Source organism: Lasioglossum baleicum, unplaced genomic scaffold (assembly GCF_051020765.1).
Source record: "Lasioglossum baleicum unplaced genomic scaffold, iyLasBale1 scaffold2158, whole genome shotgun sequence".
NCBI lineage: Eukaryota > Metazoa > Arthropoda > Insecta > Hymenoptera > Halictidae > Lasioglossum > Lasioglossum baleicum.
Window position 1 is genome coordinate 1 of NW_027471217.1, and position 27,889 is coordinate 27,889.

Consider the following 27,889-nt stretch of genomic DNA (forward strand, 5'->3'; position numbering starts at 1 on the left):
ATTGAGCATAATGGTATCGTGAATACCAAGCGAAACCTAACATGACAGTCAAAATAACCACTAATGGTCTACTCAAATCCCACTCATTATGTATTGAACTAATTCCTGTGCCAACAGGAATATCAGAAAATGACTGAGGATTAAAATAAATTGGTGATGAATTGTCTAATGTTGGTGTTTGAGATGGTACAGGATTTGGCCGTGGTTGATGAACCAAACAATGAACTACACAATTGTTATACAAGCCACATCTTTCCAATGTTTGATTATCAGGCTGCAGTACACGACCATTAAAAATTAAACGCACTAATTTTTGTGCATCAAGTTCTGTTTGAAAATGTCTCCTGCAAAAATGTAAAATTTTATTATATACAAGATTTTACTTGTAAATGTCTCTATATATATATTTGTAATTGAAATTTGTATTTGAAAGAATATTAGCCAGTACCTTTTAAAATTTGCAAGCAACTCTTTTAGACTACCAGTAACCATTTTTTGATCATCATTTATAAATTTAAGTTTTATACTAATTTCATTAGCATCAGTTGCTGAAAGATTTTCACGTTCATGTTCTATAGGTTCATTACATGTCGATGTTGATATACTTGTTTCTTTAGAAGAATTTATTTTGGTTTGCCGTTGTAATAAAGTTGCATTATCATTGTTAAATGAATCCATAGCTTCAATAAGTACTTCTTCTGTAGCTGTTGCTTCTGATGTTCTATGCGTGTCAGGAGAAATTTCTTCATTTGTTTCTATTGTCACAAACAATAAATAATTTGAATATTTTTATTATATTCTTAGAAATATTTCTAAATAAGACATATCACCTGCAACAGATGATTCAGGGCAACTTGGTACATTATCATTATTATCATCAGTGATTGGTTCTATTGTTTCTTCTTCTGTCACTTCTAAATTTGGAGGTCGTGTAAATAAACTTAAATTTTGATGACTAGCTCTAAGCTCAGCTAGACGTGTGCGTGTTCTATGCAATACAAGCACAGTGCGTATTAGTGGTTGATCTGTAATACTTGTAGAATACCAAGCAAGCCATCCTACTACAAGGACAACCACAACAATAAAAAAATCTGTCACTTCGTCTCCAACACCTTCAATGAGAGTCATTTTTATGATTTAAGATTAACCTGTACAAATAAATATAAATATATAGAAAAAATATTAATATTATTGCAGAAAATGGAAAAAATGAACAGTCATGCATCTTTTATACTAATCAATAATATATTAAACATATTTCTGTTTGTTATATATGACCATATTTATTAAATGTTAACTACAATTATACAGTATATATGTTAAAAACAGATAAAACTATATTATTCTATTTTCATACGAGATAATGATACTATTGATTTGTTTATCATTTTTCATGCATATATGAATAATAAGTAAAAAAAAATAACCCTGATCTCCTTTAAGATATGTTTAAAGTGAAATCAATAGTATTTTCTTTGTGTAAGTTATTCTATGAGAATAAAACTTTAAAATAAGATGAATAACACCTTGCACTATAAGAATACATTTGCATCACTTTTTTAATATTTTACAATGTAGTAAGTGTATGTTATTTACACGTTTCAAAGAAATCGGGGCAGAGATAATAATGTCATATTCTTTTCTTTGTATCGTAAAATAAAATTTACATTGTCGTATAACCTTTTTATTTTTCTTATAATTATTTATCCTCACCTTAATTTATATGATTCAGATATAACACAATAAAATTAAAGCTTCACCATTTATAAAAATCTTATCTACAAATATCTGGAGATGACGCAGATAATTTATGACAAGCAGCGACATACACGACTAGTTCATAATTAATAAAAACATAAATCTAGAAGGCGCGAATTCTTTTCATCATTTTAAAATCATATATAAAGAGTATAATTATTTGTTGTTATTCTACAAAACAAAATAATATATCAATATAATACATTATATCACACTTATCGTGTATAAAATTTGTTATAGTGTATATTTATAAATTTGTTTAAAAAACTTTAATCAAATTATCCCATATACTGTTTTCTAAACATATTTACTTTAAATTGAAATTACATTACTTTATTAAAAAAGTTATAAAAATGTGCATTATTACGTAAAAAAATAAAATTATAATAATAAATTAAATATTTAAAATAGTTTTATAAAAACTAAAATAAATAATAAAGTATATTATATTCAATAAATTCATAAATATCTTATTTTTTAAATTTACAAAATTAGTATAACTGAAAAACTTTTTTCACGTTATAATGTAAATGTACTGTACATCTTAATATGTCACGTGTCATGGTATTAAATATATGTAATACCTTAGATTTAAGTAGTATGTATTTTGTTCGATTTTAGTCACACGTCAAAATGGCTGAGCTAATTGCGATACCGTTGAAGAAACCATCTGATGTTGATGTAATTAAACCCCTTACAAATATTATTAAATCAACTTATAGTAATGCAAGCGATCAAAAAGATTACACCGAAGCAATTTCTGACTTTAGTAAATTAAGGAACAATGCTTTGTGGCGAGCTTTTGAAAAGTATGAAAGTTCTTTAGAGGTTATATACAGGTATGAGTCATCTTTTAGTAATTATTATTTTAATTTTAATTATGTTACTACACCAATAAGAATAAATATTTTAATAAATTCTATTCTATAAAGTCTAGGGGTACTGTAAAATATTATAATAAATTTTCTAAAATTAATTGGAATTTAATGACAAATAGTATTTTATTAAATTTGTACTTTTTGATGCAATTTTAATAGCATACTATTAAAATATCTAACTACCATAATAAACAATATTATATTCGTTCATATTCGATCATATATTTTTTTAAATAAGAAAGATATTTTTCTTTTCAGTTACTATGATCAATTGTGTGCATTAGAGGGCAAGATACCTGCCCATGAATTACAGATTCCATTTAAGTGGAAGGATGCATTTGATCGTACCATATTTGGTGGAAAACTCAGTCTAAGTAAGATTTTGTAATATATTTTTTTATTATTTTTGTATAGATATAAGCTGTTCTTGATTAATTTTTGAGTGATTAGTGAATAAGTATGCAGATAAGATAAAATCAATACTGATTACATCGGTATTTTGAATTATGGTATTGATAATATTAATTTAATGATATATAATGTTTTCAGCAATTAGCACACTAGCATATGAAAAAGTATGTGTATTATTTAATATTGCTGCTTTGCAAAGTTCAGTTGCAGCAGCACAATCTTTAGAGAGTGATGAGGGATTGAAGTTAACTGCAAAATTGTTTCAAGTAAATATTCTAATTCCTTTAATTAAACATAGTAGCATAATTTAAAAATGATATAAATACTTATTCTAATATATATCATAATAATTAGTTACTCAATTAATATATAAATTTTAGCAATCTGCAGGTATCTTTAATTATCTTAAAACAAATGTTATGATGGCAATTCAACAAGAACCAACACCAGATATTAGTCCAGAAACATTAGGTGCATTATCTGCATTAATGCTTGCACAAGCTCAAGAAATATTTGTACACAAGGCAATTCATGATACTATGAAAGATGGAATCATTGCTAAACTAGCTGCTCAGGCAGAAGAATTATATGTAGATGCATTAAAATTATTCCAAAAGGAAATTTTCAGGGCATTTTGGGATAAAGAATGGGTTCCTTTAGTGTGTATTTACAATTTTATTTATATATAGAATTTATTTAAAAAATGCTTAAAAATCATACATAATGCAATAATATAGATTGCAGGAAAACAAGCTGGATACCGTGCAATGACCGAATTTTATCAATCATTAGTATGCAAAAATAACAAATTAATTGGAGAAGAAATTGCCAGATTAGAGGTAAATTTTAGAAGCTAAAAGTATGTTACATTAAACATTTAAATTAAAATACAAATTTTCAGCATGCTGTAGAACTATTCAAAGCTGCACAACAACGTTCAAACAAACCTTATTTATTCCAAGATTATGCTAACAGAGCTCAAAGGAATCTAACAGAAGTAAAAAAAGATAATGATTTCATTTATCATGAAAGAATACCAGATATAAAATCTTTGGAACCAGTTGGAAAAGCTAGTGTTGCAAAACTAATACCAATGCCTGAAGTTTTTAGTTCAAACTTTAAAGGTTTGTTATATATGATAATAAATTTAAAACACTGTTTTTACTATAATTATTTTTTCTGCATATTTTATATGTTTAGACCTTTTTGCTGATTTATTGCCTGTTAATGTGCATCAAGCGGTATCATCGTTTGAAGTTCGTCGCAATGAATTGGTTAATTCAGAAATATCAAAATTACGTGAAATGACACAAATTTTAAATGGGTACAATGATTATACAAATTTATTGAAATATTAAATTTTTATTTCGTAACTAATAATTATTTTTTTAGTGTATTGGCAAGTTTAAATTTACCAGCAGCTATTGAGGATACAAGTGGAACCGTCTTACCTCAATCTGTGCTAGAAAAAGCTCAATATGTAAAAGATGCAGGTGGAATTAAAGCATTGGAACATTGTATGAAAGAATTGCCTGATCTATTACAAAGAAATAAGGAACTTTTAGACGAGGTAAAGAGATGTAGAAAAGAAAATTATAATTTTCTTTTTGATATATTCATTCAGTCATTGCTATTTTTGTAGAGTGAGCGAATGCTCCAAGAGGAACGCGAGTCTGATGATCAATTAAGAGAACAATTTAAAGATCGTTGGACAAGAATATCTAGCAGTCGTTTAACAGAACAATTTACTATTACCTTACGAAAATACCGTGAAATTATTAATAATGCTGTGTCAGCTGATAAGGTAAATATGTATAAATATATATATATATATATATATATATATATTTATATATAAATAAATAATGATTCATAAAATAATTATATATGCAAAAGATTTTCTAAAATGATTATTATATTTTGTAGGTTGTACGTGAGAAATATGAAAATCATAAGGAAGGTATGGAAATTTTAAGTTTAAATGAAAGTGATTTGATTAATACTGTACCAACTGGATCAGCAGTCCAAGAAAGCAATACTGTTACTCAACTTAGAAAACTAATGGAAGATGTAAATGTTTTATATAAACTTATATTTTTTTATACAATTTTTTTAAATTGCTTGTGTTATTAGATTGATTTTCTTTCAAGGTTGAAACATTAAAAACAGAACGTGACGTTATAGAAAGTGAATTAAAATCTACTACTATCGATATGAAAACAACATTTTTGTCCGCGCTTGCAAAAGATGGTGCAATTGATGAACCAAATTTATCAGTAGAAAGCATAGGAAAATCTTATGGACCTTTACAAAAACAAGTGAGAGATAGCGTTTCCCGCCAAGAACAATTAATCGCTGAAATTCAAGTATGTCAAAATGATTTAGTATGATAAATGAGTGATAAAAGATTATTATAAATCATCATTGATAATAAATATATTTATAATATGTTTTGTGATACACATTAATTTTAAAACGATTTTTAGAAATGTCATACAGAATTTACAGCTGAACAATCTGGTAGTGGTAGTTTAAGAGAAACGATGTTATGTAAATTAGCAAGTGCTTATGATGCATTTAAAGAATTGAAAAGCAACTTAAACGAAGGTGCAAAATTTTATAATGATTTAACACAGGTAAATGTCGATCTAAATATTTTCATTGATTATATTGTATTAAAATTAAAATCTATAGTCTACTTTTTTTTATAGTTGTTGGTAGTCTTCCAAAATAAAATATCAGATTTCTGTTTCGCTCGGAAGACCGAGAAAGAAGAATTACTAAAAGATTTAACAATGAATTTAAGTCATACTGGACCAGTTACAACTCCTAACATTCCATCTCATCACGGAGGTACAGACAAGATTTTGATAAATAATGTCGTATATATTTTTATCATTTGTTAAATGTTTAATTTACATAATAACATTTAGGATTACCCGGACAAAGTCAATCGGGAACAGAACAAAGTGGATCATCCCAATTACCGTATCCTACGCATTTCCAAGGTGGAATGCCTGTACCGTATGGAGCTGGTCCTACTACACCATATCCCGCATATATCCCTCCTCCTATGCCTGCAGCATATAATCCATACGCAACAATGCCTTACTCCACGCAAGGTGATTTAAAAAATGAAAAATATACGTTATAAATATATGTTATATTTGATGTTTTGTTTTTAGGAAATTATAATCCTTATCAAAATATGCGTTCAACTCCTTATGGTGGATATGCAACTCTGCCACGTTATGGCGGTAACCAACATCCTCCTCAAGGACGTCCGTTTTGAAAAGCAAATAATATTTTATATATACTGTGATTACAAAATGTAGCCATATAAAATTTATAAGAATGGGGGAAAATGTATATGCTATAACGCTGTGGAAAATTCGAAATGCGTTTCGATCTGTCCAATATTGAATAGTAAAAAGATAACATGTTGAAAATCAATTTGAAGAAATTATATTCTTTGATTGTTATCATATTTCGTGCAGTTGAACTTTGATGTAGAATGTATCAATGTATCAATACGCGATATGAGTTGAGCTTTAAATGTTGCTTGAGGAAAAGAAAAAATTTAAATATAATAATGCTCGTGCAATTTATAAATACATTCTGTAATATAATATGTCGTAGTGAATGATTATAATATCTACAAATCATAATCATTTCATTGTTATCAATATTCTGACGCTTCTTTTATATTTATGAATACATAGTTTTATATATTAACAGTATTTGGATGTATAATAATTACTACTTTTCTAATTGCATTTTTTTTTAGAATTGAATATTATAACTTCTTTTTAACAAATTTAAATTATGAAGAACATTAAAATCAGTGTAAAAATATGTAAAGTTTTTAAATATAATTACAGAAATTCATCTATATTTGCCTTTGATTTTAATAAATATTCATAATACCATATGTTTTTATATTATATTTTTATTGAAAGAAATGTGTTTATATTATATATAAAAAGGAAAATTTGTCAGAATTTGAAATACATTTTTTTTTTGTTTTACGAACGTATGCTTTTTTAAAAGCTTTGTAGATAAATCTGTAGATGTCAGATGATTATTTATATATCATATAATTGCAATTTGTGTGCGAAAGTAGGTAGAAGTACATACAGCGAAAAATAATGGCATTTTTAAGAAATATTTGTTTATCAGTAAGTTTATGCATTTTACTATTTCATACAACTGTAGCTTTTAATAAGTATTCAGCAGAAGCAAATAAACCGAAATATGAAGACACTTTACAATTGCTAACCTCTATTCGCGAGTTAGACAAACCATTTCGTATGGCAAAATTAAATGTACTGTGGGTAAAAGCAAAAAATGTAAGTATTAATATATTATAAAAATATATATGTTTATGTATATAAGAAAAATAAAAAAATACATAAAAATTAATTGTTTTTATAGCGTTTAAAGGATACAAAATTACAGTCAATATTCAGTGATTTAAAACTTCACGATAAAGAAGAAATTGCATATAAACATTTTAAATCTGATGGGAAAGATCCAAATGGTGAAGAAGAAGCGCGTTTGAGGAAAAAATTAATTGGTAATTTGCAATACAAAGAACAATTACACATATTGAAAATGGATTTATTTCTTTTATTTAAAATTTGTATCTACTTCAAGGAATTATGAGCACTTATGGATTATTGGAACATTTTAATGACACAGAGAATCCAGAATTACTAAAGAAACATAAAGCTTTAAATGATGGTAATCATTATATTTCCAAAAATGTTTTTACTGATAAAAGATTAGATAAATTATGGACAAAAGCTCAATTAGCTGGTTTTACACGTAAGTGTTATGGGGAATTGTACAAATTTTTAATCTGTAAACTTTAATTATAAATAATGGTTTTAATTAATAGCTGAAGAACTACAAACTTTAAAAGAAGAATTTCAACATTATCAAGATAAAGTGGATGAATACACGAGTCTTTTAAAAACTGATGATACAGAAATACATCAAAGTTAGTAATTTTATCATATACTATATGATACAGTAACTTAAGATAAATTGGAATAAGATTTATATTTCTTTTAAAGATAGTTTACATCATAAACCAGAATCTTGGAATAAAATAGAACAGGAGGAAGAGATCTCCAACAATGTTTCTGGAAGGAAATTAGATAAGGCAGCCTTACTTACGTGTGTATATTGTATATGAAACAGAGTTAATTTGATATATATTTTATAAAATTTTAAATATATTATTTCAGAGAAAAACACGTAGAACTTAGAAATAAGTATGAACATTTAGATGAATTAATTGCAAAAGGACCAAATCATAAAGAATTTACAGAACCAAAAGTGCAAGGCTTATGGCGTATTGTATTAGAATCTCAATTCTCTCCAGAAGAACGTGCTTCATTAAAAGTAAATATATACTTAAAGAGTAATTGCTATTATGTATTTAATTGATACATTATCAACTATTAATATTGTATGTGATTATTAGGAGGAATTGTTACACTATGAAGGAAGATTACTCAAATTGCGTTATTTGCATACAGAAGCTGCTTTAGAAGCCGCACGTCAAGGAAAACAGTATTTAGATGACTCTACTATGGAACAAAGTATTAAAAAACACGCGAGAACTATTCAAAAATTACATACAGATATTGAAACAAAAATCATGCAAAGACATTCTGAACTCTAACATATGCCAATAATGTTTTAACAAATTTACATAAATATTATTTCTTTCTGGGATTATTATAATTAAAAGTTACCTTGAAAATATTTTTAGCAAAGATATAAAAATATATAGATGTAAGATTTATAAAGATCTAATTTGGAATTGTATTATTTTATATTATATTTACATGATATATTTTTAAAAATTTATATAATAAGAAAATAATATATAAATAAGTTTTAAACTTGTATGATTTTATTATATTTAGAATAATAAAGATCGTATTGTCTAATTCATTTAAATCATAAGTTGCTTTTTTGTAATTTTTTGTTCTAGTAACTATAGTTTATGTAGTAACATAGTAATATATCAATGTTGCTATGGTAATTGTTAAGAGATTCGAGTTTACACCATAGTGAAAATAAACAGTTAAATATCTACAACATGTAAACGATCTCCTTTTTTCTTAGAATATATCGTTACCGAATAAAGTGAATAAATAAGCAACAAAATGGCAACAACAATAAAGGATCGAGTTATTCCTACTATGGATACTTTGGTTAAATATGACAATCCAGTTCTAGTTACCACTCATCCAGAAAAGGTTCAATCTTTCCCAGTAAATTTTTGTTGATCTTATAAAATTTAATTTATTCTAAATTATTTGAAGTATTTTATTATTAAAACAGGTATCTAAAGAACAAGGACCGAAAATCGGAGCAACAGTTTGTAAAGTTAAAACCACTATTCCTACGCTTGATACACGACATGAAACTTCTGAAATTCTCAATAGAATACTACCACCTAAGCAATGGAAGATGATGGACAAATCTGGACTCAACAAGTAAGATGTTTCTGTTTGGATATATAATTTATAAATTTTAATATATTATTTTTCAATTTATCATCATCAGGTGTCAAGTACACCAGCAACAAGATTAGATGTTATTAATTTACAAGAACATTTAGACATGAGATTGCAGCAAAGACAAGCAAGAGAAACTGGAATTTGTCCAGTACGTAGAGAACTTTATACACAATGTTTTGGTAAGTCTTTTGTATTCATTAAATGGTAACTATTATACTGTATTAACGAAATTTTAATCATTACATAACTGTTTTGTAGATGAAATAATACGTCAGGTGACAGTAAATTGTGCAGAACGTGGATTGCTTTTACTTAGAGTTAGAGATGAACTTAAGATGACATTAGCTGCATATCAAACTTTGTACCAAAGCAGTATTGCTTTCGGTATGCGCAAAGCTTTACAAGTATGCATTGCTTTCTTAATACATGGAAAAATACATGTTAAGAAATATTGAAATGTTAGTATAATTTTTATAGGCCGAACAAGGGAAGGAAGATTTAATTGCAGCTGCAGATGAATTACAACTACAAAAAGCTGAATTAGAAAAAGCAGTTGTTGAATTAAAACAAAAATTTGAACAGGCTGAAAGGAGAGCAGCTGAATTAAGGGAAGCTGAGGAGAAAAAGCATATAGAAGAAATACAGTTTTTAAAAAAAACAAACCAACAATTGAAGGTAAATATTTATGCATAATTTTTATGTTACTTCTAAAAAAATCTAAAAACTTTAATAACTAAATTATTTTTATTTCAGACACAATTAGAGGGAATTATTGCACCAAAAAGATAAAATATTTATTTTAATTTCATAATAAGGTCAATATAAAAACATTAAGATATTTTATTTATTTTCTTATTTCGCGATTAATTTGCACTTGCATACATCCTTTATTCACAAATTTGTTGAACATTATAAAATGTATAAATATTGTTTAATAAAAAACATAGATAAATAAATACATATTTTAATTCGTCAACATATGATAGTATCATAAACATTAAGGTACTAGTTGTATGAATAGCGTATTTTTATTGTATTATGTCAAATACAGTTTTTTAATTTATTCATGTAAATTAGTTGTTTCGATTTATTATTTAATATAACCAGGTATATCGTATTATCAAAATATAAAATATACGTGACAGAATGTAATATTCTTTTTTTATAATTAATTACTAAAGTAAGAACAAATACAAAGGTTTCAAAAGTACATACAAATTATTATTCTTATTCCTGGACTTAACGTCGATGTAAAGTACTTCTAAACATAGGAGTTTCCAACTGTGAGTTTCTTATTTGTTGTAAAAATAATACAAGTTTATAATTGTCTTATCCAACCTATCATTATAGTGTTAAAAAAATGGTATAATTTTTTTATAAATTCTACGAAATTTTAGTTATAAATCCAATTTTAATGAACACGAATTTTAATATAATTTTATAATTATCATGTTAAAAGTATACTCAAAATATTTTGTATAATATTTAACACTATAACTATTACAATGTTTCCTATCGTGTTATATATAGTATTATAAAAAAATGCTTTCTTTTATTTGGGAAATGTTTACTTTTTAAATTATTTCTATAAATTTATAGTTAATGTTGGCACTTTATAATTCTCATACAATTTTAATAAGTAGTGCTATTTCCAATTCTATTGCTGATAATGGATATTAAATATTTATTATCAATATATAATAGCTATAGGAAAGAAGATACTCTGCATTTTTTTTTTACAATCTTATTCAAAATTTAATAAATTGGTCCCGCTCCTTTAATCGCACTTTACACCGCAGTTAATAGTATACTTGTCTCGATTAATGCTTGCTTATATTACAAATTTTAATTTATATATATAATTTTCATAGATCTTAATACTAATAATATGGTCTGTTTTATTGAAAATCGTATATGATCTATATAAAACGATATTTTTATACTTAAGGTGATTTCTCTTATTATTGCAAATGTGTAAAAAATTAAAAAAAATGTTACATCTAGAACACAAATAATAAAACTATTATTATTTTCTAATTTTTCTTTTCACTAACTATATATGTTGCAATTTCATCCTGAACTGTATGAGGTTACAAATATTATACGTTTATAACATCAACTGAATCTATTAATTTTCTTATTTCAAATTACTCTAAAAAATTATTGAATGCAAATTTTATATTTTGCAATCTCATACATATTTATTAAAAGGTTCTATTATCATTAGCAATAAAGAAACAGCATATATCTTATGTATTCCGTTTCTTCGATAGTAGTCGATATATTCTTTTAAAAAAATTATGATACTAATTTTTTTCAGGTCTTGGCTATTTTTATATATACTTGTCATACATCGGCCACCTTTTTTGTGTACATTTGAGTATCTAATTGAGTACATTATTTACGAAATTATGTACGTCATGTGTATTGTAAGATAAAATATACCAACAGTAAAATATAACTACGGTTAGCATAAATAAATTAAAAGAAATAAATTTAAAAAAGGTAATCATGAATAGGTATAGTAATAGTATATAAAATTAAAACAATTAAAAAAATGTAATACTCATTTTACATTAGTGGCAACTTCAACTTTAAAATGAATAATAAACTTTAAACTTTAAATAAATTTCTTTCTAAAGATGAATGATTAAAAATTGTTGATATTTAACAATGAGATTAAATATATGTGTTTCTTAGAATGAATCTTAAAGTAAATTAAAACTGTTTTATATAACATATATATTAATTTACCTATTTCTAAATGAAAATAAATAAAATACTTTACAAAAACCACAATAACTAGCCGTAGTTTATATTGTTCTTTTTGTTTAAACTAACTAATAATTTATTTTACACACATTTGAAACCAATTGTAATTATATTAAAATATTTGAATGTGCATGTTGTTCATTTCAGTGACCCCAATACTGTTTCTGTATCATTATTTCAATTGAAGAAGAAAAATTAAGAATTGCTTATATTAAAATACAATGTTATTTAGACTAAGAAATAAAACAAAACCTGTAAAAAGGAATGTGTATCATTTTATATAGAGCAATGTAGTATTGAATCACATCAATTTCTCATGTGAACTGACTTTAATAAATACATTTCATAACATAGCAATGTTCATAGTACTGTTTGTAAAAATACTATTTTGATATCATATTCAGCACTGACGTATTTTTTATCAATATAATAAGAAGTCAAATCTTATAAAACAAGTATAAAATACAAATTCTATAATGTATAAAAAAACAAGGAAATCGATTGCTAATTACTATGTTGCACCAGTCCGGAGAAACTATGACGCGCTAATGTTAATGACAGATGTATTATTTTAAAATCAGTATGTTAATATCAGAAACATAGCACGATCTATTAAAGAAATAAACGTAATTCTCAATACATCTAACTATTATATTAAATGATGGATAAAAAATTATATGTTATGCATATATGTGTATGCTTCAAAAAAGCAACGCACAACGAGAAACTTGTAATATTGTATGCACCGATATAATAAAAATTGTAATTCTGAAATGTATAAAGTAGATCGATGTAATGCAAAGTTTGTATTATTAGAACACACTTTCACAATGATGTAACAAAAAAAAAAAAAATGCTTCACAAACTTTCTCGTATGTCTTTTATCATTTTGCACCAATATTTTTATCTCAGGTCAATGACGACCTTTTTTCGAACGTTTTCGTTTCTTTTTTTTTGAAACAAGAACAGTATTTGCACTTATTTTAGGAGCGGCACCTTCAGTGGCACTTGTAGATATAATTGTTTCATTTCTATCTTGTGGAGTACTCACAGTAGAAGACTGTCCAGTAATTTCTTCGCTTTCACTTTCCGCATCGCTTGCACCCGTTCCAGTGATACTTTCTACTTCATCTTCTGCATTACTTAATTCCAGTGATATAATCTTTTCTCGCAGAGTTTCAACCTAATTACATAAATATATAATTGCAAAGGCTAAGGTAAATTAAGGAAATTTTTATATTGATACATGTAATTACTAACTTAATTACAATAAACGTAGACAAATATATTATATTATAAAATCAGATTAAATTTTTAATACTTTTGCAGTAGTAGCATTTGATATGTAACAGTACCACCAAAATAATTATAATAAGATATTATTAAAAAAAATATACGTTTGTACATGCTTAAGTAAATAGTGAATAAGAAAATCAATAATAGCATTACCAATAGTGTGAGAAGAGTTTGTTAGTGATCAGTGGAAATGAAATCAATTGCTCAAGGTGGTGCAGGTTGTACTTCCATGGTCAGTGTTGGATTCTTGGAATAACAAACACAACCATTGAACTAATGTTTCCATTTTGTGCATTAAAGCAAAATATTTTTAAAAGCAACATGCATATATACACAAGATTATTCAAAATTTTATAAATTATAAATATATGGATACACTAAAAAATACAACTTTCATTCTCTTTATTTCAATTTTTATGAATATTCCCTTTTCCTAATTATGTTACTCAGAACATTAATATAATATTCTTAATTTCTTTTAAATCATGGCCTCATTGTTTTTATTATTCTATTATTTAGTAATAGTATATACTATTATTTGTACTAAAACTTCTTGCTTAATAATATTTGTATTATATATTGTAGTCATTTTTCACTAATTTTGGGTAGTTAAAATTTGTTCCCGTAACAATTGTTATATTGTTACATTTTTCAATTAAACACCAATTACAACATATCGAAGTTCCAGTACAATAGTGCTAAAATTGAACTTCACTTAAGAGACTTCTCTAGTCCATAATGTGATTAAATAATATTTGGTGCTTCAATCTTGTGCAAACTCTAGAATTTATAATACCTGTCGCTCAATGAGCTTTTCGACGTATTCGACTGTTCGCACACGACGTTCACCCGTCACCTCATCCACATATTCCTCGGTACGTCGAGTGACCTTCTCGTCCACTACTTTCTCGGATTCGCGTATCTCTTTAGGGGGACCCACTTTACTGCGTACAGCAAGTTTGGGAAAATCTGCACTAGACGGCCGTAACGTAGTGAACTATGATAGTAAGACAGACAAAGGGGGTACCACTGTAGTTAACATAATATTGTAAATATACGAACACTAAGTTAGAACTACAGGCGAGCAAAGAAGTAATTAGTAATACAATAAAAAAATGCTGGTTAATTTGTTTCAAACACATCGTTAGATTACATTTACTGTTTAGTTTATTGGTGGTATGACTAGAATAAAGGTTCATTACAAATGCTTACATCAGCTGCCTTTTCTGATTCAACAATAGGGGTACCAGTATCTGTGGAATCTTGTATTGAGTCTGTCTTATTTGTAGTATCCATCATTTCACTCATTTTCTTAATAACTATCTGTGCTTGAAGAGCATCCTAAATGTGAATATTTAATATAAATAAATTTAAACATTATTCCATGGATGAATAATGTTTTTAGTATAACAGAGAACATTAAATGATATCATTTTTATACCTGTTCTAGAGATTTTAAGCGCGCTTGTCTCCACGCCGCTCGTTTCTCTGCCCTTAACGCTCTTTGTTCAGCAGGACTCAAATGACTTTCTTCATCTTCGTCCGAGATTATACCCTAGACAATACAAAATTAAATAAGAAATAAAATGTATATTATTAAGTATTATAGATATTGTATCTGTATTAAATCACTTTAAACAATAATTAATATTTCAACTATATGTTTGAAACAATTAGAGGCACTTGAATAATTAACAACGTTTAATAAAAATAATACCTCCTGTATTAGTCTTTCCTTCAAGCGACGTTCTGCTTTTGCTGTCCTTACACTGCTTGGAAGATTTTGCAGAAGGGGGATCGAACTTCGCGAACTCAGTCGGCTACTGCAAGGTAACGAGCATGCACACTGACAAATCATATACATGTGCCACAGTTTTAATGTTTATTCATTAAAAGAGGAAGTACAAAAGCAACGTTCAGTACAAATGCGAAAAAAATATTGTACGACTTATATACAAACGATAACAATACAAAAAAATTAGACTACACCACACATCAACTGTAAATCTATGAATAATCGGATCGATGCTAAAAGATTCTAAAAAATAATTAATTTTATATCATCAGTTGAATGGCAGCGAGACTTTCATATAAATACAAGTAAAAACATATGTTAATATTAAATACACAATAATTATTCTTTAGAATCTTTAAATTGTGCTTGCAGTGCATGTGAAAAAAATGTATTAAAGCGTGAAATTTATGAAAGTTATATTTCAATGTACATAATTTTTATAAATTTATGATTTTGTCTTAGTAAAAAAATGGAACATGTAATTTTATAGTGCAGTAAATGCCTGTGTAAGCATAACCACAACCTGAACTGCAAGGTACAATGTGAATGTGAATTCATAAGCCTATGTACAAATATACGTTATTTTATAAAAAGCAGTCGCTAAATTCTAACAAAATTATTTATACGATAATTATAATAAGCATGCACACTTTGTAATAAAGTAACAGCTACGACAAAAAGCACTTGATATAAATTATATATACATGTAAAATTTATCGCAGGTATAAAAATACTGATATTTACATGATGTTCAGTCATTCTGTATAAAACGTCGAGGTGTTTTTAACTACAACTTCACTAGAGACATAAAAAATATCTATTCTGTTACTCTTTAAACTATTAATTAATACTTATAAAAAATTTGGTCATTATATAGACACAATTATTTTTCGATTGAAAGATAATTGTCTTGCACAATACGCGTATAATAGACAAATACGTTTACCATCTTACAAATGGAAAGTAATTAGTATGATTACATTATTGTATACTTTTATATACAGAATATGTACTACAGTAAAATGTTATAATACTCATATATGTAATGTAAATTAATTCTGTCCTCTCATTCCTTTTGCAATAATCTATTAAGATTTAATATATTACTACAATATCTTGTGTAGGCAGTGTTAAAAAATATACGTTGCATAAAAATTTTAAGCAAAATTTGTTGAAGTAAAATTATATTATTGTTTTAAGATTCTAAAATATTAAAAAAAAACAATATTACAACTATCATATTTTCAATGTTGATGCATCGCGTATGCAATTTTTTAATAGGCAGTATTTTCTCTTTCATTTCTCTTGTTGTAGTATGCAGACACGAAGAAGTGGAAACAAAGAAAGAAATAATAAGATAAAAAGATTTTAATAATCACACGTTCAAATGCGTAGAATGAGTACAACTTAGCTTACTTAGGTCGCCGGTTATCCTGATCTTCTAATGTTTCCTCTAAATCTTCCAAACCTTCGTTTTCATCGAGTTGAGCCCATGATTTTAATTCATCTCGCGTTAGAGTAGCGATCTTTTTTTCTGAAAACACATAATAATAATATTGATGATCATATAAATTAAAAGTTTACTAATATAATTAACGGATATTATACCTTCTTCTTGTTTCATTTTCTCAACTTCATCTTGACTTAGAAAACTGAATACTTTTTCTAAAAGAATAAGAATATATAAAAGAATAATCTATTGCATTATTTAAATCTTTTTCATACAAAATACTTTAAATAACATCTACCTGGTTTAGGGGAAGGTTTCAAATGTTCTTCCATGGCACTTTCAAATAATTTCTTTTTATCACTAACTGACATCTTCACTAAAGGTGGTGTTGGTGATGGTGTTGGTGAAAGCTGCATTTTAAAACATTAACATTAATATTTTATAAAAACAATTTGTATAGAAATATAAACTGTAAATTATTTTTATCTATAATTCCACTCCCAATATGCACACTTGAACCTCTTACATGCATATCAATTTATACTTAAACCATACAAAGTAATTTGTTAATAAAAGTTATAATCCTTATGCAGTAAAATTTTTTAATTTAAATGCACCAACATTCTCAATAAAGAGCAACGAGGAAAAGTAGTGCATTAGTGCTATTTAAACATGCTTTTCAAAACCCACCTCAACCTGATTATTCCCATCAACAGAGCGTGCGTTCTGTCGTTTACCAAAAGGAACCGAAGTGCCATAATCTCCCATGGATTTGGGAGCAGTTAAAGGTGTAGGAGGAAGTTTGAAACGAGAGTGAGTAGTTTGGATAGGGTTTGGAGAGAATTTTTTATAAGAAATAATTTGGGGATCGGAAGTAAATTTATTATCATGCAGAGATGAAGGAGGTTCCTTCATTGAAGGCGAAATGGAATAATTAATTGGTTCTTCTTTAGAAATTGGAGGAAGATCGGCAAATGTAATACTACGTTTGGGTATGGAACATTTTTTCTTTGGAGATGGCAAGCTTTGGACAGCAGTAGTACGATCGAAATTCATCGATGGAGTAAGAGTAGAGACCGGAGACTTGGGCGATGGATTGTCCACTGTTGTTCCAGCTCTCTCTTTCCTCAGTGACTGAGTAAATAACATGAAGAATTATATTAGTAAAGTCAATACAATTTTCTACTGCAACATAGAACACAATAAAAGTATAAAATTATAGTTAGACACTACATAAACATACAACTAACAGGCTAATGAAATAATTTTTTTAAATTAATTAATTAACTAGGAACAAAAAAGTAGAACTTCTATATTATTATATGAGAAAATATACTTTTTTTCTGTAAATTTACTAAATTTACTTTTTATAAAACTTGTAACTATATTTCAAAAACAGATTTATTTTCAATACTACATCTCATACAAAATCTATATTAGAATTAAAAAGGAATCAGTTTTGAACTTATTCATTCAATATTCTTCTTTTTTTACCATTTATACATTCAATATTATATCAATTGTACTATTATTGCAACAATTAATGCAGCTTTGCGCATAATTTTATTTGTATATCCTTCCAATGATGTTAAATATATTAAAATCGACTTTATAAAGTTACTTCACATTTGTACCCTCTCTCCATCACCTTATCATACATATCAATGCATCGCAAGACATTCCGAAACGATCGAACTAGGTAACTTTTATCCCAAATCATAATTCAGTAACAGGAACTGTGATCTTTGCATTACTAAATATGAATATGAAAAATGTATTCTCTCATAGTTTATAGCACTAATGGGATAAATACAATCATTTTCAGAAGAACCTGGCGCATTGATACATCTGAATAAAGCACTGCACGTAATTCATTTTTATGTCGGTCAACTGGAACTTCAACATTAACATAATTTTTTTTTTATAATTAGATAAATACTATCTTATTTTTATACTTTGTAATAATATATAAACATCTGGTCCATTAGATTTATATCAACATATAACATTTATAGAACATTAGTAGAATACAGTACATTGATTTATATTTCAATAATGATATGAGTTTACTGTAGAAGTAACCATCCAAGAGTGCTAGTATTTATAACTTAAAAAAAAAAGAAAAAAAATATATATTTTATGTCTTAATAGACGATTCGTTTTTTTTTTTTTTTTTTTTTTTTCTTTTACTGTACACATTATACAATAATACAAATAAATAGAACTTGATACTTTTGGATACACTCTCCTACTTAGTGATACACGTATTGATTATTATCTTTCCCTTCCAATAATATGTAACTAACTGAATGAGCTTTAAATGAATATAAAATGACGTATAATTATAAATTACAATATATAAACTGTTCTTTAGCATACAATAATACTTAAATTTCTGGAAGTAACTTTTCTTTCTATTAACTACTTTGCTAATAATATTGAAAAGATATTTTTAATATTTCTTTTATATATTATACTAAAATATTTGTAAAAATAATAATATAATAAATTTACAATTTTCTTTAAATATTATATAAAACAGAATAGTAGAAGAGATAATTATTAAAAAATAATACGTACAAAATATTCTAAGTAATAATATTATTTTTTGGAAGTTATTTTTTTAAATAAGTTTGTATATCGTTCCTTTGGTTATCAAATCGTGTATCACAAAGGAAAGGACAGTATTGCCGGTGTTCTCTGTGAGATGTAAGTTTCAAGTATATTATTATAAAGATTAATAAAAACATAATAATATACTTGATACCCTATGTTTACATCAAAACAGGAATCGGTTTACTGTCATTATTTCTTCTTTTAGTTTTAGTAATTCTCGACTCAGTATCCAGACGTTCATATAATTTCTTTAAGCTTAATCAATTGCAATAGACGCCCAACAATCTTTCAAAATAGATTATGAAATAAGTTTAAGAATCAATGTACAAATATCGCTAAAAAATATTCGTTAAATACGTGGGAAGTTCTTGTCGTCTATGACATCTGTCTACCTATCACAGAAGTATCTTTTCATGTTCATCTTTTAACTGATATTCATGAACGAAGGACTGATGAATATGTACAAAAGAGTCTGTAGTTAAGAAGGATATCACATTTTTGTGATGATTAAAATTTTGACCCTTTTTTGGACCAAAACAAGAAACCAATCACAGAGAATCAACCTAGCCAGTCAGCATATTCGCAATAATTACACTTAATATTATAATGGCAGTATCAGTAACAAATGGAGTAACGATAGTTAAATTGTACAATAGTGATACTCATGAAACGCAATAAACACCATGATTATGCGAGTTAACGACATGAATTCCTTAGAATAATTTTATTATGGCACAGTCCTGCGGATTCAGAGGTATGGACGTAGACACAGGGAAAATGAGTAGAGGGTCGAACGACTCACTCCTGTTAGAGGGCAGCCAAAGTAGCGCTATCACCTTCCACTGTCTGCAAACATGTGAAACATCTCTTGTTTTGCCGCTCAGGAGAGCATGCGACGCTAAGAACACTGACAAATGTACATTTCATGCGTCACGTATTAAAATAAATAGTACGACTTATGGTGAGTGTATGAATAATGATAAATAATAAAATTGTTTCATAATTGTATCAAATTGAGAGTAAAATGTACTTATACAAAATGTACAATCATTTAAAAGGTAAAAAAGAAATTAAGAAGTTAATATTGTCTTCTCTTTGTAGATAGCTAAGAATTAGTAATTTGTTATTATATTATATTTTCTTATTCCTTCAAAAGGTTGTGCATAAATAAACATATAAGTTTATAGCCTTTAACAAATAAAAATAAAATATATTTATGTAAAAACGTCCATGCTTATTCTATCATATAAGAATGTACACAATGGGAAGAGCAACGTTTTTTATTAATACCACATTGTACCATAATAATTTTTCTGTTTTAAAAATAATTAAAAGGTATTTTTTTTTTTTAACTCCTTTCTGTATCTTTAATATTTACAAATTGAAATGTTTAAACGTGTCCCTCCTTTTGTTCCAGTGCCATTAATAAAATGTGGAATATTTTTGTTAATAAATCATATGTATATGTATTCGTGAACACATGTACATACTATACACACATATATATATATATATAAATAAATAAACAAATGATTCTCAATAAAATACACAAATTCATGCATTTTTTTCTAAATAAAACATAAGATCAAAAGCAACAATTTTAAAATTATTTATAAAAGAAACTTATATAACTAAAAAGAAAATAATAATTGTATGAAGTTAAACATTCATCTATGCAAGAGTCATCATTTACAAAAATGTATTATAAAAAAAAATGTTATATTACTCTAAAACTAAATTAAAAAAAAATTAAAACCACCTAATTGTATAAGAGAGTCCTTAAATATGATTCAAATATTATAGCTAAAGTTATTGTATAAATATTATTAGTAAGATCATTTCATTATAACCAATAAAAGCAAACCACTTGCGAGTTAGTTTATACTTTTAAAGACATGCAAATGTAATCATTTTTTCTACTTAAGTTTATAATGTTATAAAAGTACTTACATTTGTATTTTGAGGTGCTAAAGTATGTTTGCTCATCACAATAGTGGTTGTTTTAAGATCTTTTGTACCACCTGGTGATTTTGGTGGTACAACCATGTCAACTGGACTACTTGATTTGCTTACTAATGATTCAGCTGCTCTCACTACATCTAATACCTGTTTCAAATATAAACAAAATATAAAAAATGAAATATAACCAAATATTGAAAAATATTTGATATTAAAACTAATATAATATTCTTAAGTACTAATCAGTTTCACTACTTCGTATTCTATTCTTTTAATACTAGACCTTACTTTTTCAGGAGTAGATTTTTCTCTGTGTTCAAGTAAAGCACGTTCTCTTTCTTCTTGTTCCCATGCTACAAGTTCAGCTTTCATTTCTTGCTCTTGTCTAAGAGTTGCTGCTTCTTCGTCATCACGATCCAGACTTGATATACTCTGTGATAACGACTTAGTACCCTCTGTTGTAGGATCCTTTAATTCTTTAGATGTCCTAGACTCTTTAGAATCTCTTCCATCAGATATTGGCAATACTGGTTCAACTTCACTTTTATCATATCCCTTACAAACCACTAACGTGATTGTGTTTCCTGAACATCGCAATATATTTACTGCTTCTTGATGAGTCGCGCCTAACAATGATGTACCATTGACTTCTAATAGTCTCATTCCAACCTAAAATTACGAAAATAATAAAATCATGAGATAAAATATTTACTTCATAATTATCATTAAAAATAATTACTTTCAGTCTTCCATCTCTTTTAGCTGCACCACCTGAGTTAATTTTGGATATGAAAACTCCTTCATCCGTATGGTCAAGGGGATTACCCTTTTGTCCTCGAAGTCCACCTTTAATATGCATACCCAGTTTCTCACCTGGTTCTTTTGTAATAACCAATTCCTAAAATACAATATTACTTTTAAATATATTTTTACTGCTAAATATATAATATTGCTTTGCTTAATTTTTACAAAGTTTATATATTTTTTAATTATTTAAAAATACTAAAAGTTATATTTTTAATACAATATATTTATGTGTAAAACAATTATAAATACATTATATATGATTTTATGTTACTATCAGTTATCTTAATTTAATATGAAGCAAAAAAAGCAAGTAAAACGATTTTTAAATTCTGTATAATCTCAGTGTAAGCAGAAAAGCAATTGCTTGTGATTTAGTGCTGAGCTTACTTGCAACTTTAACAGAGGGATAAGCGTGGTATCGAAAAATAAAAAATAACAGGTCAAATAAATTGAGTACTTACTGTCACAGGGATGTACTCTATTTCGACCAGCTTGTAGGACAAATTATAAATAATAGCATTAGGAAACGGCGTAACGAAACGATTGTGAGTAAAGCACAAAGTGCCATTATTTGCAGATGTAAGCATTTCATTGATGAATATAATACATAAAGTATTAATGACTAAATAGATACTACTTTATTTTATTTTTTGTTTAATAAAAAATACTATTTTACGTATACATGTAAGTATATTAAATAGGTTTACGAATTTTGATTACCCAATGCATTGAAATGCAATATGAAAAACAAATTTTCTACAGTATTCAAATTAGAACATTAAAATATTACAATTTATGAAAAGCGTGGTTATATTCATTGTGAGTTTGTGACTTCTAAAGATACATTTTCATAAGCGTGTTTTATTTAGATGGCTACTTTATAATTAAAAAGCAAAAACTGTATGCAATAATAATAACAAGCAAATAATTAAATTACAATTTACCTGATAATTTTCCGGTAATGGATCGTGTTGAACGGTAAGAACAATTTGATCTCCTGGTCGTAAAAGTTCCATCACAGCCTCTTGATGAGTAGCTTTTGTTACATCAGTTCCATTTACCTTTAATATTCTATCACCCATTCTCAATTTACCAGATTTTGCTGCTATACCACCAGGCACAACCTAATATTTGTACAATTTGTATATTATTAAAATCCTGAATATTAAGAGACTGTTAATAAACTTACATGAGATATAAAAATTCCAGGTTCTTTTGCACCAAATGGGGTACATGAGTGATCTGTACCACCAATAATACTGAATCCTAAGGATCCCTCTTTTACAAGAACTACGTCCTATAAAATTAATGTTCAATTGTTAAAAAATCGAATGTATAAAATCTTTATCTTGTGTAAATTAGGTAAATAAGTTATATTAAAAATATAAGGTAATTTATGAAACTTTTTCTGAAGAATGAAAAATAAAATTTTATGGCTGAAGAATGCACATAATTTGATATTTAATAAAAGAATATGTGTAACTTATACTACTTACCTATTTCCATGCCAGAGAATAAGCACCCAAGGTATAAAAGAATATAACATTCCATACAACCAATTCTTACCAAGTATCTTTAAGTATAATTTGACAATGCACACACTGAGACATAGTTATATTTAATGAATCAAACCAATAACGATCAATTTGAAATATGAAGGCATGCAACAAATGGAAATATGATTTATTATGAAAATAAAAGTCAAAAATATAAGTGATGTCCATAACGAGGTCGAAATTGTCTTTTTGAAAATAGCGATCAATTGTTTTTATTTAAAAAATTCTACCAAGCATTATTGTATAAAATACTTCAATGTCAATTTATGAAAATATTACTTTCTTAATTAAACATGCATAAAGAAGAAAACCATTTAACCACCATTTCCAAATTGTAATTGTTTTAGGGATGAATAATTGATTGCATTGAAATATGTTTTACAAAATACAGTATTAAAACGTACGAATAAAAATTTTATAAAATAATATTTAATAAGATTGTGATTATCATCCAAGCATGGAAATAAGTTAATATATTATAAATACTAAATACTTAACTTTTACCTAAAATATTAAAAAAGTGCAAACTATTCCCGTATCGAAGAAAATATAATAAATTAAATATTTAAAAATTATAAAACAAATTTTTCAAATTTCCTTTTCATTATGATTCTTGTTAATTGAAAAGGATAAACAATATTATTTCAACAAGAAATTGTGTAACTTTCTTCAAACTGCATGTGCAACATAATCCATGCACCTAGCTACCAAGCACATACCTCAATAATTACTGGTGGTACCAATTGATTTTCAGTCACCCTAGTAACGACGGTCTCGGTGAGAGTGCTCTTTGTGATGGTCTCAGTAACTTTACCAAGTGTAGTAGGAGCCGGAGGAAAATTAACATCTCCAGGTAGATTATCAGGCTGCTTTATAGTCACTGTCACGATAGGGCCTTGATGGGACTCTGGTGACGGTGAGGAAGTAGGAGGGCGGAGGAAATGAGCAGGAATCATAGCCTGAAATTCTTCGTTGGTGATAGGCTTCGGTACCTGTATGTCATCCTGGGGTGAGGTTGACCTGGGTTCTGTAGAAGATGTGGGCGTTGAGCTTGCAGTTGTCGTGGGTGTAATTGTCGGTTGCGAAATACTATGCCTGGGGGCAGGTTGTGGATGTGGTTGACTATTTGTTGGACTTGATGATATTGAAGAAACATTCTTAACATTTCCTGATTCCGTAACGCCGTTCATTTTCGGTAATTCGGTAGTTTCGATTTTCATAGGTGGAGGTGTTTTTGAAGTGGGACTTGGAGATAAAGTTCTATCAGCATCGATAGAACGTCGATATCCGGTATATCCTGGTCTATTTGCTATATAACTATTGGCATTATACAACCCGGTATATGGTCTAGGTGCACCGATAACTCGTGGTGACTTTTCTGAAGGTGTTACAACTGTGGCTGCATTTGCTTGCGAAAGTGGAATTTCACGTTCGACAACTAATCGAACGAATCTTTCCAAGCCTGTTAATAAAGCGACTGCTTGCTCGTGCTTAGCCCCCCTCATTTCAACTCCATTAATCTACAAAGTAATTTTATGATGTGCAAAACCAGATGGTATAGTTATAATAAGCATAATTCTAATATGTTAAATATTAGACTTACAGATATTACTTTATCTCCAACTAATAATTTACCATCTTTTTGTGCCACACCACCATCAGTTATTCTTGAAATATATATTGCCTAAACATTATATTTAAAATAAGCGTAAGTAATATAAAAACTAAGCATTGAAAATAATTTTACAAATTTAGAATCTTACATCACTATTGTCTTTGAATGGTGGAGAACCTTCTCCACCAGCAATACTAAATCCAAGTCCATTTTGGTCCCGTATTAATGTTGTGTGAACAAGAACAGATATCATTGGTTCATTGCCCGTTTTTGCCGAAGAAATGGGTTCAGGAATTTTCTTAGACTTATTGAAATAAAAATAAATTAACAAATTTTTTACTTCAATTTAAATGTTATATATTACCACTATTAAATCTAATAAATATGTACCTTAATTACATCATGAGGTAAAGCATCTCCATTTTCTAAATTATGCGGTAAACCTGTAGATGAAACATGAGACGTCGCACTTGGAGCTCTACTGGTACTTAAACTAGAGCACACTGAGTCTTTTCTCGAAGATACCTGTTAAGTATATTAATATTAATGATGTCATATACAATATGCATATTATGAGATGCTACCTGTTCATATGGTGGTACTATCCTCGTAACTTCTCTTTGAACTACTAATACAAGAACACGTCCACAAGCTTTTAGAACTTCTACAGCATCATAATGACCTACATTTACGACTGAAACACCATTTACAGACAATACTTTATCTTCTACTTTTAAACCTGCTAAATCTGCAGGTCCACCTATAAAGAAAAATATAACTAAAATATAAAATTTCATTTAATATATTATATGTCGAGAAAACATATTTTAAAATTGGAAGCATGTTTTTTTTCAAACTGAATTTTTATTTACCTTCGGTGACTCTGGAAATAAAAATGCCTTCGTCATCACCCTTAAAAGGGGTTGAACCAATACCACCTGCTATCGACAATCCAAGACCACCTGTCGTTCTTTCAATATGAATTTCGTATTGTTCCTCTCGTACTTCAATCGTCGGTTCAGCATCAGAAGTCGCACCTATACAATTATAAATTTAATTGATGTTACTATATTTAATTATACAGTTGCAACTCGATCTACTGACTTTTACCGCCATTTCTTTTTTTTCTCACAAAACATCTGTATTTTCTAGGCATTTCTTAATTATTCTTTTTATTCACACTATTTAACATTAGTTAATATATTTAATATTAGTTTCTTTACGTTCGGTGTACTTGCTATATCGAGCTAGATAGATAACTGGATACATGATAAGATAGCTAATGAAAAAAGAATATCTTATCATGGACTATTTGCTGTCAGTGATTACAAAGCAATCATGTTAGGAAGTTCAGAAATGCTCGCCGTTTAATACAGTTTATGACAAGATGATAGTTTACGAATCGAAGCACCTTATTTTACATGTAACATATATAGTGTTATATTTAACAAATAAATTTAAAAGTGATATAAAATAGTGAAAGAAATAAAAAATGACGTAATAAGTGTAATTATATTACCTTGACTCTGAGCGTCAAAATTTTCTGTAGATTCTGCAGGTGCTGACGTGGTTGTGGGAATTTCGTCATTTTTTTTCAGAAGTGCCTAACACATATTAAAAACTGTATAAAATTCGTTTTAATTAATTACAGACAAATCTACATATGTGTACAAATATATACTTATTTAATTAATGTTTCTTAATTATGTTTTAGATAATAATTACCTGTGCAATAATGGAAGCCACTTTTTCTTTATCTACTGTTGCATGGATACGTTTATTTTTTAAATGATGTGGAGTATCTCTACGATGAAGTCTGTTTGGTCTATTTGAATCACCACCACCATCATAATCAGTACCTTCTGCTATAGAAAATTCTACGTGTCTTTGTGTTTCTTCATTTTCAGATTCATCCTCTTCCTTATCGTTTCTATCTTTTGATTCAGATATTAAACCTTCAGTTCCTACATCCTAAAAAAAAGAAAAAGAGAAAAGAATTACAATAAAAAAAATGAATAATAAACTCAAATAAATAAATCGATAAATTATTATTAGTACAAGCACTTACAGCATTAGATTCTGTAACATATTGATTAGAAACTACTTCTGGTTCATTACTAATCTGGAAATCTGTATTATCAGCCACAACTCCAGGTACAATTTCCTTTTGTTCATTTTCTACAGATTCTGGTTTCAATGATTCTTGTTCTATAGTATCCACTATTACATCGTTTGATTTTGTTGAAATATCAGTTTTATCCAATATTAATTTTATCTCAGTTTTATCCAAACCAAATGTTTGAAAAACATCCTTAAAAATATAATACATATATATTTTATTGATATCTCTTTAGATCGAAGAACTCTATGCATAATATTTTCAAAAAATCAAATATATAATTACCTGCTCATCTGTAGATGCTGATCGACTATCATT

General features: G+C 27.5%; 5 protein-coding genes across 5 annotated transcripts; 3 read left to right on the top strand and 2 right to left on the bottom strand.

Annotated features, from left to right (window-relative positions):
* Nucleotides 1-7: 7 nt before the first annotated feature.
* Nucleotides 8-1,128, bottom strand: LOC143221292 (transmembrane and ubiquitin-like domain-containing protein 1; the record flags this gene model as incomplete). The annotated part of the gene is made up of 3 exons (XM_076446770.1): nucleotides 831-1,128; nucleotides 449-755; nucleotides 8-344 (listed from the first exon to the last, which is right to left on the bottom strand). Coding segments are annotated over exons 1-3 (942 nt in total), but the record flags the coding sequence as incomplete, so codon positions are not given.
* Nucleotides 1,129-2,385: 1,257 nt separating this feature from the next.
* Alix (programmed cell death 6-interacting protein-like protein AliX) lies at nucleotides 2,386-6,339 on the top strand. Its single transcript, XM_076446767.1, has 15 exons — nucleotides 2,386-2,597; nucleotides 2,895-3,010; nucleotides 3,186-3,313; nucleotides 3,428-3,706; nucleotides 3,785-3,886; nucleotides 3,949-4,171; nucleotides 4,248-4,371; nucleotides 4,440-4,617; nucleotides 4,690-4,851; nucleotides 4,974-5,117; nucleotides 5,198-5,413; nucleotides 5,534-5,683; nucleotides 5,759-5,900; nucleotides 5,981-6,169; nucleotides 6,233-6,339. Exons 1-15 carry the CDS (start codon nucleotides 2,392-2,394, stop codon nucleotides 6,337-6,339), a joined length of 2,466 nt encoding a protein of 821 aa, XP_076302882.1. The 5' UTR covers nucleotides 2,386-2,391.
* An 856-nt stretch (nucleotides 6,340-7,195) lies between these two features.
* On the top strand, nucleotides 7,196-8,739 carry LOC143221291 (alpha-2-macroglobulin receptor-associated protein-like). Its single transcript, XM_076446769.1, has 7 exons — nucleotides 7,196-7,396; nucleotides 7,482-7,623; nucleotides 7,704-7,874; nucleotides 7,948-8,049; nucleotides 8,126-8,228; nucleotides 8,300-8,456; nucleotides 8,539-8,739. Exons 1-7 carry the CDS (start codon nucleotides 7,196-7,198, stop codon nucleotides 8,737-8,739), a joined length of 1,077 nt encoding a protein of 358 aa, XP_076302884.1.
* A 490-nt stretch (nucleotides 8,740-9,229) lies between these two features.
* On the top strand, nucleotides 9,230-10,375 carry LOC143221290 (33 kDa inner dynein arm light chain, axonemal-like). The gene is given in 7 exon segments (XM_076446768.1): nucleotides 9,230-9,322; nucleotides 9,408-9,531; nucleotides 9,534-9,562; nucleotides 9,633-9,765; nucleotides 9,845-9,990; nucleotides 10,064-10,261; nucleotides 10,340-10,375. Coding segments are annotated over 7 exon segments (759 nt in total).
* A 2,896-nt stretch (nucleotides 10,376-13,271) lies between these two features.
* LOC143221288 (protein lap4-like) lies at nucleotides 13,272-27,886 on the bottom strand (the record flags this gene model as incomplete). The annotated part of the gene is made up of 25 exons (XM_076446765.1): nucleotides 13,272-13,541; nucleotides 14,451-14,651; nucleotides 14,867-14,995; nucleotides 15,096-15,209; nucleotides 15,372-15,477; nucleotides 16,866-16,983; nucleotides 17,058-17,114; nucleotides 17,198-17,309; nucleotides 17,590-18,033; nucleotides 21,466-21,621; nucleotides 21,763-22,143; nucleotides 22,214-22,372; nucleotides 22,743-22,772; nucleotides 23,226-23,405; nucleotides 23,471-23,578; nucleotides 24,557-25,357; nucleotides 25,441-25,521; nucleotides 25,601-25,756; nucleotides 25,843-25,977; nucleotides 26,037-26,212; nucleotides 26,325-26,489; nucleotides 26,972-27,056; nucleotides 27,178-27,423; nucleotides 27,521-27,763; nucleotides 27,857-27,886. Coding segments are annotated over 25 exons (4,683 nt in total), but the record flags the coding sequence as incomplete, so codon positions are not given.
* Between the last annotated feature and the right edge of the window lie 3 nt (nucleotides 27,887-27,889).